Source organism: Triticum dicoccoides, chromosome 4A (genome assembly GCF_002162155.2).
Source record: "Triticum dicoccoides isolate Atlit2015 ecotype Zavitan chromosome 4A, WEW_v2.0, whole genome shotgun sequence".
Taxonomy (NCBI): domain Eukaryota; kingdom Viridiplantae; phylum Streptophyta; class Magnoliopsida; order Poales; family Poaceae; genus Triticum; species Triticum dicoccoides.
In genome coordinates, this window is record NC_041386.1 from 681,974,079 (window position 1) to 681,986,613 (window position 12,535).

At 46.2% G+C, this 12,535-nt stretch overlaps 1 protein-coding gene across 1 annotated transcript; it reads right to left on the bottom strand.

Annotated features, from left to right (window-relative positions):
* Nucleotides 1-8,440: 8,440 nt before the first annotated feature.
* LOC119287915 lies at nucleotides 8,441-11,005 on the bottom strand. The gene has a single exon (XM_037567532.1). The coding sequence runs from the start codon at nucleotides 10,872-10,874 to the stop codon at nucleotides 9,942-9,944; it is 933 nt and encodes a 310-aa protein (XP_037423429.1). The 5' UTR covers nucleotides 10,875-11,005; the 3' UTR covers nucleotides 8,441-9,941.
* Between the last annotated feature and the right edge of the window lie 1,530 nt (nucleotides 11,006-12,535).

The window sequence follows — 12,535 nt, forward strand, 5'->3', positions numbered from 1 at the left end:
AGCCGGGGGCGCCCGCCGGCGACGGCAGGGGAGAGGAAGATCGGAGCGAGGCCGAGAGCCGCGGCGTGGGGGCCGCCCCGGCCGCCTCCCGGGGAGGCGACGCGAGGGCGGAAGGAGGGGGTTGGAGGAAGGGCGGGGGGAGGGAGAGCCGGATCCGTGCCGCGCGCCGGCGAGGGCGGCCGGATCCCGCCGGTGGCGGGCAGGGGGAGGCGGCGGCGGCTAGGGTTGCGGGGACGGGAGCGGGTCACGGGAGCGGGTCGCGCCTCTAGCCGCTTTCTCTCTTCTACTAGCTCTGTCTCATAATATAAGATGTTATTACTTCCTCCGTATGGGTGTATTGGGTGCACGTAGTTTTAGGTCACAATTTGGCTAACTAATTACTCCCTTCGTTCCATAATTCTCGTCGTGGTTTGAACTAAAACCCTTAATTTGAATTATGGAACGGAGGGAGTATATGTTATATGCCATCTACTACGTCGGTGACAGCAGGTCTCGACAGCGTGGCGCAACGGGATCTCGATGTTGGATGTGTGTTGATGGACGCGCACAGGGTGGTGGTGCTGTCTGGCGTCGATCTGGCAAGGTCAATGCATTGATCTCTCCTGGAGTTGGGACGGCGGAAGATAGCGGTGACAGATTCTGGAGTGCGCGCATGACGTTACACTTGAGGGTCTGTTGGACCGATTGGTACTCTCGACACGTTGTGGAGCATCTTCGTGAGGCCATAATATTAGATGCTATGTGTTGGTGCGAGATCAAGGCACATCAGCAAACTAATAGATGTAGCGGCATATAAATCGCTAGGAAGGTGGCTTTGGATTGATCCATGTATGTTTTGTCAGACTTTGTTGAATAATATAATAAAGATGGTTGCGTGCATCGCTTGTTGTGTCAGACTTTGTTAAATAATATAATAAAGATGGTTGTGTGCATCGCTTGATGCAGAGGTTGGGGGTTATCCTCCTTTTGGTAAAAAGAAAAAGAAATGGCATCAAAAGCATATCATTGGATTCATATTGGATATAGTTTTAAGCATATATTTGTCGTGGCGTATAATACATATGCCCATATACACCTGAAGTCATGAACGTAGGTAGTACACTAAATGTGAGTTAAATACGTTGAAGGTGCCTCAACTTGTCTTTTTTTGGAACGTAGGCTCCAGAAGAGTCCAACTTTGAATTAACAAAGCCATCAACCGGTCAGGATTACAGCGACGGAATACAACCACACTCCAACTAAAAGGAAAGAAAACAAAAGGCAAAGATACAATGGCGCCTAGGAGCAGCTCGCAGAGGCATACAACAAGCTAGCAAGCATAGCTAGAGATGCCATGAACCCCAAACACGCCGAGAACCAAGGCAAAAACGCTAAACGTCTCAGGAAAGAGCACCGACGACGGAGCAAAGCACGCCATAGCCGAACGCCTGGGCTTGAAGGAGACACATCCATCCAGATCCATCGTCACAGAAGGCCCCTGCCTCCTCGCCTGGCTCAAGGCGCCGCACCGGTGAGCGATGGACATACTCACCCTAGAACCTGCATGAATGGCATCGCAGGAAACCACAGGGACGGAACCAGGCGTTCCCAGCCTGCCGACGACGCCTAACCTGAAACAGAGCAACGCCAAATGCAAGAGTCCAGGCATGAAACAGAGGCGAGCTGTCGGAATGCATAAATGGGCAGCAGCAATGGCCAAATCCAGATCATCGGCTCGCTCGACGAGCAGAAGAGCAGCCACCGGAGGAGGGGAGCCCTATCCCCTCCCGTCCTGGAGAATCCACGGGCACCGGAGGAGCCCTGCAGCCCAACGAAGAGCACCAAACCAGCTTGACCACACGCCCAGGAGGACACCGCCGTCGCTGGAGACACGCCGCCGCCGCCGACACACTCCACCTACACCACAACGAAGCCCACAACCCATCTTTGTTCCCAAAACAACGCCTTCAAGAAGGTTACGGCGCCCTGGGCGTCGCCGCTGCCCAACAAAGTTGAGGATTTCACCCGGGAAACAAAGGGGAAGGGGGTAGGGGGCAGGACCTGACAGGCGCCTCCAGGAAGGTGAGCGGCGCCCGCGAGCGTCGCCGCCGTCGCAGCCGACACGGCTGGCTAGGGGTTTCCCCCGGTCCTGCGGCCCCGTCGCCCACTCCCACCCGCAGAAGACCGCGGAAGTGCGGATCTGAGGGGGGAGGCGCTCGTTGGGGAAGAAGGGGAGTGGGACGGCGGGGCTAGGGTTTTCGCCCCTCGGGTCGCCCAAGCGCGCCTCAACTTGTCCTACGCGGTCAATTTAGTGCCTAAAGTTGCAAAATACATAAAGTGAATGTTTGAATTTGTCCGGCCATGCAAATAAGGTGTCTCCATTTGTATCCAGGCGTACGTCCAGCCCATGTGGCGTGCTAATGTGGCGGTGACCCAACTGTCAATGGTTGGGAGCAAGGAAGTCGTTGGGTGGACCAGACATGAGGATTTAAAAAAAACACTCAAATTTTACTTAATCATGTGGGAAAGCTCCACAAATTTATGGATTATGTTGCACGCATAGGGGGTCCACCAGGCCATATTGTGCTTAGTAGATATAGACTAAGTCGAACTTTATATATTGTGTTGTTAAGCAAAATGTAATTTTGGAGCAGCGACACATTGTGCCCATTTTTTCGAAGGTCAAAGAAACAGATTTTTACAGCTAAAAAACTTCTGACATTTTTTGTACATGCACACATAGAAATGTAATATATCCGCGTGTTCTTTTTCAAAACTATATTTGTATGTCAGAGATAAAGAAAAAGACAAATACATGCAAAAATCAGCTAATTTTTTTGGCCAGATTATTGTATTTTTTGCAGTGTAAAATATAACAAAATTTCAAACAAAACTTGAAAGTCACTTAGAGCACATGCATACATTTTTTTGTGGAACTTTTAAGATTCGTATGAAACTTTTAGCCAGTTTTTAAACTTTCAAGAAAAACACATGCTCAATGGCCACCGTGCTCCAAAATTCCTCTTTCGTTGCTATGTACTCCCTCTGTAAACTAATATAAGAGCATTTAGATCACTAAAGTAGTGACCTAAACGCTCTTATATTAGTTTACGGAGGGAGTACCTCTCAAGCGTGCTCAGTTGCTCTATATATGGCGCTCGTATGGGTCTGCACACTTAATTTTCAAGTTCTTTATTTTTATTTTTCATATTATTTTCACCATTTGGAAAAAAAAACGTAAGAACAAAATACAACTGCCATAAACTTAAAGAAAATGTTAGTGCATTTGAAAAATGTTCAGCATATTGTTGGAAAATGTTTCACATGTATTAGAAATTATAATGCATTTTTAAAAAATGTTTAGTGTGCGTTAAAAAAGTTTACAATATGTATTTTTAAAAGAGTTCAACGTGAGTTAAAAATTTATTGTGTAAATTATCATTACATTTATATAAATACAACATGTTCGATACATTTCTCAAATTTAATATTATCCACATAAATTAAGTTCAGCCTCTTCGAAGTACACAATAATGATAATGAAAAAATATTTAAAATATAAAACATTTGCATATTGATAATTGTATTTTTCATATGGAAAATTTATGCTTTATGAAACTAAACAGGAACTTGGAAAAAATTAAAAATAAAGAAATTTGTAGAGTGATATGTGGATTATATTTAGTATTTACACAGCTTTGTAGCTAATAGTTGAATTTGAAGCATACTTCGGCCGGCTGGCCAGGTCGTGCCGTTGTTGAACATGATATGCCAGGTTCGATACCTCTCCATTGAGTTTTTTTTATGTTATTTCTCGCTATCATACAGTGCTTTTCTATTGATTCTTTATCTTTACCTAATAATAAAGATAAAGAGAAGTAATAGAGAGAATTGGGTTTCTGCCCGTACGTCATAAAAATTACCCTCGAAGTTGGCAATAACTACCCACCAATGCAAAAACGATTCGTTTTTAATTTCAAATATCGCTCCAGGGTTATGTTATTAAAAGTTGATATGGTATAAGAACAACAACTGATGAGTAGTGCGATGGCTGAGGCTGCGATGGTCCACACAGGAGACCAGGATTCGATCCCTGGTTCTCGATGCTTAATCTTTCTTTTTACCTATCTTAAGCGCCGTAATGGGCCAGCCCATGTGCGGGTCGTGGCGCCCCCTATTTTGTATTTCTTTTTTTTCTGTTTTTTTTCTAAAAACTAATTTCGGATTCGTGGTGCCCCCTATTTTTTATTTCTTTTTGCTTTTTTATTTCTTCTTTGGTTTTGTATCTCAAAATTAATTTCGGATTTCCAAAATATCAAACAGTTGCGAGTGTTGAAAAAAAGCAGGAAAATGATAAACTGTTTGTGAATTTAAATATATTCGAAGAATCATGAAATGTTCATGACTTAAAAAATTGCTCACATATTATAAACAAATCACGATTTCAAATGGATTTTCATGAAATAAAAAATATTTATGATTTTTTAAAATGATCCAATATTCAAAGCATATTCAGAAATTTAAAAAACATGTCCATCAGCTTTTAGAAAATGTTCACAAAAATTAAAACACATCTGTAAATAATGAACAAAACTAATTGTAGCTTCCATAAAGGTTTTATTATGAGATCTATAGAGCTCGTTTTATGATTTTATTTAGTCCTTCGTGTTGGGTAAAACGGGGTTTCCGTGTTTTGTACAACGTTGAGCCCAACAAAATTGACATAACTTTCTAAGGGTTAGTTTTTGTAAGCTGTATTAAAATGACTAAATGTCTATTTTGCTTCCAACACATTTATGCTTATTCTCGTATTACAATAGTGGTTATGGTAAACATCGCTACGCTAAGTCAAGGCGATACACTTTATTTATCAGTATAGCTCAGGCATGGTCTATCAATGTAGTTTGCTCAGCACAAAATATTTTGTTGTGACGCCTTAAACAATCAAGTCTTGATAAGCATCATATTGTTCGTTTTTTAAACTACATTTTAAAAGTGTCTTATCTCATCATGACATCATTTGTATATACTTTGTGAATTTGATTCATACTTTTTTATATCTACCACACATGTATAACTTGATAGTTTTTTTCCCGTTGCAACGCACGGGCATTTCCAAAAATGTTCGTTAAATCAAAAAAAGTTCGTCAAATTCAATAACTATTCCACCCAATTTCTAAAAAAAAGTTCATCAATTATAGAATATTTGCCAGTTCAGGAAAATTGTTTTAAAATGTTCACAATTTTTTAAAAATGTTTGTAAATAGCAAAAAATGTTCATAAATTAAAAAAAGTTCTTGATTGTAGAAAATGTTCAGAAATTTGTAATAGTATGTTGTTTGCGATTTCAAATATGTGCATGAGTTTAACAAATTGTTCATAATTTCAAAATGTTCATGATTTCGCGAAATTGAGAGAGATATTGTATCTCGGTGATGCAGCGAAATGTGATCATGACCATTGGAAATTATGAATTTTTTTCTCCCGTTACAACGCACGGGCCCTTTTGCTAGTAAATAAAAATGAGAAGGATTTTTGTAAAAAAAAATCCCCACGTGCGGGCCACCCAGCACCTCTTAGACACTGATAGGCGGGCCACCGTCACGTTTGTACGCCATGCAGGCTGGATGTACGTCCTGATACGAATGGAGGCACCGTATTTGCACGGCCTGAAAAGTTTGAGCACCAGTTTCACGTATTTTGTAACTTTAGGCACTAAACTGACTGTCCAAGACAAGTTGAGGCACCTCCAGTGTATTTTACTCATGATATATTGATTTTTTTTCTGAACCAAAATGATATATTGATTGTACTCTCTCCGGTCCTTTTTACTCTGCATATAAGAATTGTCTGAAGTCAAACTTCACAAAGTTTGACCATATTTATATGAAAAAGTATCAACATCTACAATGCAGAAGTTATACAATATGAAACTTTAAGTCATGACGCATCTACCAGTATTGATTTCACATAGTGAATGTTGATAGTTTTTTCTATAAAGTTGATCAAACTTTACGAGGCCGGAGTGGTTCACGTCACACGTGCGGCACTTGTCATTTTGAATTTTTTTTATAGGATGCTCAATCAAATAATCCCTTGTATGGATGGACAGGTGGTAAATACATTATTATTTATATGGGCATCCAAATCCAAACTACGATAGATTGTCGCTAAACTGCATTAACACACCAAGATACAACAAGGCTGTTTCTCAACAACAACAAAAAGATACAACAAGGTTGTTTCTCAACAACAACAACAAAAAGGTTACAACAAGACTGTTTCTCAACAACAACAACAACAACAACAACAACAACAACAACAACAACAAGAAGATACAACAAGGCCATCCAGGTTACATACATAATACATACTCTAATACATGCATACACGCTGGCTACCAAAAGGTCATCTCCATGACTTGGTGGAGTTGGGACTCTGCCCATGAATAAACGGCCTCCACTGCACCAGGTCAGAAAGAAACCAGAGCCACAAACCACTGAACTGGGCATAAACTCTCTCAATGTTAGCTCACCAGCTGAGCTGGTCTCACATGCTGCCAGCAGTGGGGTTAAAAACCAGGGTTGCCACACTTATCAAGTTGGATCTAGTATCCTGCAAATTACTACAAACTTCAGCGCCAAAGCGGACTCTCCAAAACATGCTTCAGGATGGTGAGAATATATAGAATGACCTAAGCCAGCAAACACGGCCAACGTAAGTCGATGTAGACAAACTGTGGGTCAAGACGCAGCTCAAGAAAGATCGCTGCCGCCCGATAACGCCCAACTGGCACATAAGGTTGGGCATCCCTTCGCAGCGGCCATCCTGACTTCCACCATCTGCCGCCACCGGCAAACTTCCGGCCTCCACTGACACGCTTCTTGCCGTCAGAGAACCACACCAACTCATTCACCACTTCTCCAGCGGCAATACACAGGACGAAGGATATGTAGCCTTCAATGTGCTCTAGTCTTTTGTTCTTCAATGTGCTCTGTTCACAGTTCTGTAGCCACTTCTCCACATTCAAGGACCAAGGATAGACAACACGCCACCACTCAATTTCCAACCTGAGACCATTGCCCTAGTTTTTGGCAAAAGAAGACAAAATCACAACAGGAAATGGCAAGGATGCTGATCAAAAGTATGATAGGGACAGAATCTCGGATTTAGGGCCGATTATCAAGTTGCCACATGTATCTTTCCAAAAAAAACAATATCAACTTTCTTTTTTGATAACTTCCAGCAGGAAAGGCTCCCCAGTCCCCACTGTTCTATATTAAAAAGAAGGCATGTACATGGCACCGGAACCATTTTTCCTGCTATATCTTTGGCATGGAGAATTTGTCACAGCCACGAAAATGCTCATCTGGAACTAAACAGAAGTGTGTACAGCTAGTCAATTACTCCCATCGAAACAAATGTAGGCCACTTGGCCATTTTTTGTCCTTCACTATGCTTTATTCACAATTTTGTAGACATTTTAATCCACATTTCCTATTATGCCCCCAAACTATTACCCCATCAGCAGAGTTGCCTCTTTGGAAACAAAATTTGCAGGGGCACTTAGGAGCAAGAGAAAGGAATGATGATAATTTTAGCCTATTCATTTTATTGGGCCCATTGCTAATAGTCAAAAACAATGTACCTTTGTGGACTTTCGGGCTCCCCCTCATCCTCCTCTCCTCTCCCGTTCACGATTCAAGCAGCCACCAGTCAGTTCCCACGGGCAGCGCAGCTTCCTCAGGGTGGAGAGAAGCAGAGAGATGATAGGCGGTGTGAGACAGAGGATGAGAGGAAGCAGGAGCTGGGAACATGCTCTGGGAAGGGAAAGAGAAGAGAGGAAGAAGGTGGCGGCTGGAGAAGGGGAAGAAGGAAGAGAGAAGGAAAGTGGCTGCACAGGGGGTTCTTTTACAGACACACCGCTGCAACCCTAGTGGGCTGAATGGGCTTCAGCTTAGCAGCGGTGAGGACAGCCCAAATGTGACTTATGCAGAAAGAAAAGACAAAAAGGATTGTAGAGGGACAAGCAGAATATGGCTAACACAAATATTTAGCTATATGTTTGGTATGGCCCTAGTTAACCTACCGATAAATTCAGTTAAATGTCCAATTCACCGATTAATCCCTATTCAGCACCCAACCGAGATGGTACCAGTTACCAAGGGCGTGTTTGGTTGCCTGGGTGTCTCTAGCCTGCATCGCATGGGGGAACCTGGTTGAGCGTGGCCTGGTTGAGGTGATGCAAAGAGGAGCTGAGATGTGTGTTTGGTGGGCTGCATAATATTAGTGCATGAGGGATGCTATATACAAAAGATGTTGTTTGGTAGGCTGCATTTGAGCTTAATATTGTGAATTTTGGGAACTTTTTTCTCTTCCAATTTGAATCATTTCAAATGAATTTGAATCATTCCATGGACAAAGAGAACCTGTAAAACAAGTCTGAACTAAAATCTGAACAAAACTCAAGTTTCAGTTTTATTTATCAAAAAACTTGTCTGAACTAAAGAAACAAGTCTGAACCAACCTCAAGTTTCAGTGTTATATATCAAAATCTGAACCAAACAAGTATGAACTAAAATCTGAACAAACGAGGTGGAGGGCGACGAGTTGGCTGGGGCGTAGATGGGCAGCAGGTAGGAGACGCCAACGGCAAGACTCGACTACGCTCACCAGAAGGATTGGGAGCGACGGGGCAGAAACGCGGCTCCCTTTGCGGCTCGCAGCGGGCACGTGCTCCCCTCCCCCTTCTTCCTCTCGATTAGTGGCAGACGGCGTGGCCCCCGGCGTGGTGTGGTGGAACACCGGCGAGGGAGCTCGGACCGGTGGTGGACGAGGCGGCTGTGGAACCCGACGATGCCAAGGCGAGGCGGAGAGGGAGCTCGGACCGGTGGTGGGCGAGGCCCCCGGCGTCGGCGTGGAGGAGCACCGGCGACGGAGCCTGTATGGGTGGCGGACGAGGGAGCCCGGACCGGTGGTGGGGGAGGGAGCTTCGACGGTGGCGGCGGTGGTGGGTTGGGTGCTCGATCTGATGCGTGAGAGAGAAGAGAAAAAGAAGACACGGGAGGAAAAGGATGCAAACGCGGGCCAGGCTCGGAGATACGGCCGATTTCTGCGTTCCTCTCAGCCTGGCTGAGAGGGCTCCTTTTGCATCCGCGGGCCAGGCTGAGCACGCCGCACAGGACACCAAACACATTCGATTTTGCACGGCGGATGCGAGGCGGGTGCGGCCCAGGAAACCAAACACGCCCCAATATCCTGAACATTGCTTTAAAATCGATTAAAACTCTCTCCATTTGCTCACTACCGGATAAGTGAAGCAATAATACCAAGTTGTTTTCATCTACCATATCAAATTTACTAAAAGAGTTAATGAGATAATAGTTGTCATAGGCTGTATGGCAGCGATGTAAAAGTGATAGCAATGTTGTAAACCTGAAACCAGTAGTGCAAATTAGCAGTTCTCAACCATGGATGTCATACAGTACTGAATCATTAACAATAATGAGTTACAACAAGACAATGGTGGTGCTTGTATGTTTGCAAAAACAATATTAACCTTCTTTTTTGAGAAGTTACAGCAGGAGAGGCTCCTACTGCTCTATATTAAAAAAAAACAGAGTATGTAAATGGCACCAGCACCATTTTTCTTGATATATCTTTGGCATGGATTCGTGTGTTACATGTGTTGCAGCCATGAAAATGCCCATGTAGGAACTAAAGAAAAGAAAAAGGAGAAGTGCACACAGCTAGTTAATTACTCCCTTAGAAACAAATGTAGTTCACTTAGGGAATTTTTGTCCTTCAATGTGCTCAGTTGACAATTTTGTAGGCACTTCTCCTCCAGATTTCCTATTATGCCCAAAACTATTACTCCCATGAACCAGCAAACCTTGCTTCCTTGGAAAGAAAACATGCAGGGGAACTTTGGAGCAAGAGAAAGGAATGATGATACTTTTAGCCTATCCAATAGTTATTGTGTGGTTTGTGCCCATGGCTAATGGTCTAATACAATGTAATTTTGTGGACAGAGGGAATAACAAATATGGCTCGCTCGCTCGCTCGCTCGTTTTGTTGGACAGCTCGCTCGAGCCGTGGCTGCGCCACTCGCCGGTGCGCGAGGAGAAGGCGAACACGGCGACCCTGTCCTCGCACAGCACCTTGCCGATGACCCTGAAGGGCGCGCCCTCGTCGCGCAGGTCCTCGGCGCTGGCCGGCGCGAGGAAGGGCTCGAAGTCGAGCATGCCCCACCGCAGGACGGGGGCGGCCAGGTCGTCGGGCACGGGCGGCACGCGGACGCAGCGGCGGGAGAGCGGGTCGGCGACGACGAGGTCGACGAAGGTGGTGGAGGTGGCGTCGGCGAAGCTGCCGCGGCCGTGGGAGCTGGGGACCGCGGAGAAGAGCACGCGGCCGTCGCGCGCGTCGCGGGGGCTCCAGCAGGCGGAGTCGTCGGGGAGGAAGGAGAAGGCGAAGTCGGCGGCCCGCTTGAGGGCCCGGGCCGCCGGGGCGGAGGGGTGCGGCGGGCGGGCGGCGTAGAAGTCCTCCCGGAGGAAGCCGAGCACCGGGGCCCTGTGGAGCGCGCGGAAGTGGCGCCGGAACGGGAGGGCCGACGTGATGGCCCGGAAGGAGGCGCACGCGGCCGACGCCCGCGCGACGTCCCCCGCTGTTGTCAGGCGCAGGAAGATGTCCTCCAGGATGCCGTCCGGGAGGTGCGGCTGCTGCTGCGGCGGCGGGGAGCCGGCGTCCGGGGGCGGCGCGGCAGGGGCGTCGGCCTCCGGGAGCGGCGGGGGGGATTCGGCGTCCGTGGGCGGGGAGGGGGCGTCTGCGTCAAGAGTAGGCGGAGGCGGAGGCTCGTCGGCGGTGGGCGGCGTGGGGGGAGGCGAAGGCGAGGCCATTGGCGTGGACGGTGGCGGCCGGCCGGCGGTGGGAGTGGGAGAGGGGAGCTGGATTTGGGGCCTGCCGCGGGCAAGAAGAGTGAAGCGAGTGGGACTAGGGTTTGCAGGCTCTCATCCCAGATCCGACAGAATAACAACAGCAGACGAAATGTCTCCGGATTTACTATCACTCCGTGGAGAAATACAAGGGCGTATGTTTTTTCTTTTTGAGATTTATAAGGGCGTATGTTAGAAAAATTAAGTTTCAACAGAGGGTACAACCAACCATACCATGTGTGTGTGTGTGACGTGTATTCTCCGTCTGAGGGTTTATTAACTTATTGAAGATTATTAGTGTTATGTCCGGAAAGAGGCAGATGTCCTCTCGTCTAAGGGCATCCACAGCGTTTAGAGGCTGGCTTGCCTCCAAGCTGGGACCCATGTCCTGCTGTTAGAGTCAGCTCAAAATTCGGCAGTGTATAGCGAATATTACCAGTCTCTAAGGTGTCCCCATTATGTATAATATATTGATTACCAAGGGGCTCTTTTTCATCCTCTTGACATGACACATGCATACTCTTCTTCTATGACATGTAGGGCCAATGAATTATTTTATTGCATGGACAGAGTTGGAGGCTGCCTCCAAGCATAGCATCGATGCTAAGCAAATTTGGCTTAGAGACTGTTCTCACAGTGTATAGCGTCTGCCTTTATGGCCTTAGAGGCAGCAAAACATCACGCTGTGGATGCTCTAATGATGTCAAATGCGCTTAGGATTCCGCTTGTCAGTTCAAAGGTTGATTTGAATTTCAAATGGCCGCTTTGCTACAGTCTCCGCTCTTCGGTTCCGGGGCAGTACCAGCGATGCTTGCATGACAACTCATCCTCACCACTGGATTTGGCACATTCCTTAATCTCTACTGGTTGGAGCTGCATCGTGTCGGAATCGTTATGTGCGCTGCCGTCTGCATAGCTATTTTGATATAGTAAGCACACATCATCCTAGCATGAGTTTGCGGTGCGGGTGCGGATCCTGAAGGTCACACCCAAAAGATGATCCAAGTAAGATTTTAGACGACACTTTTGGCTGATAGACCATGAAGCTCTCAAGCTGAAGGCACATACGCGCGAATTTGCTGACCGCGGCAAGCAAGCAGAGGGCAATAGAATCCTTACAATGCATTTCCTGAAAGATAAAAAAATAGAGTTGGCCTCACATTTACAAGAATGTACAATTCAGTGGATTCGATGTTCGGGATGGGGCGTTGGTGTCCTGTTGAGGCGGAGGGGTGGTGGCGGTCGACTACGTGGGGCTGGTGGGGGTAGGCGAAGGTGAGGCCATTTACATGGGTTGGGGCGGTCGGCTGGTGGTGGAAGTAGTGAAAAGGATGGATTTGGGGCCTGCCATGGGGCGAAAGAGTGAAGCGGGCGCAAGCAAGGGACTAGGGTTTGTAGGCTCTCATCGGAGATCCGACGGAGTAATAACAACCGGTGGTAGAGGGAAGTGGCTCTCCGGGTTTATTAAATCATGGGAAAATTAAGTTTCATGTAGGATACATGTCTGCGAGTCCATTTTTATTCTGCATCATTGCACACTCACGTTTTTCTTTTTGATTTTTATGAGGTGGCTCACTAGACCAACAGGACCCAACATCAAATTATGTAGGTTTTGCTAGTACATG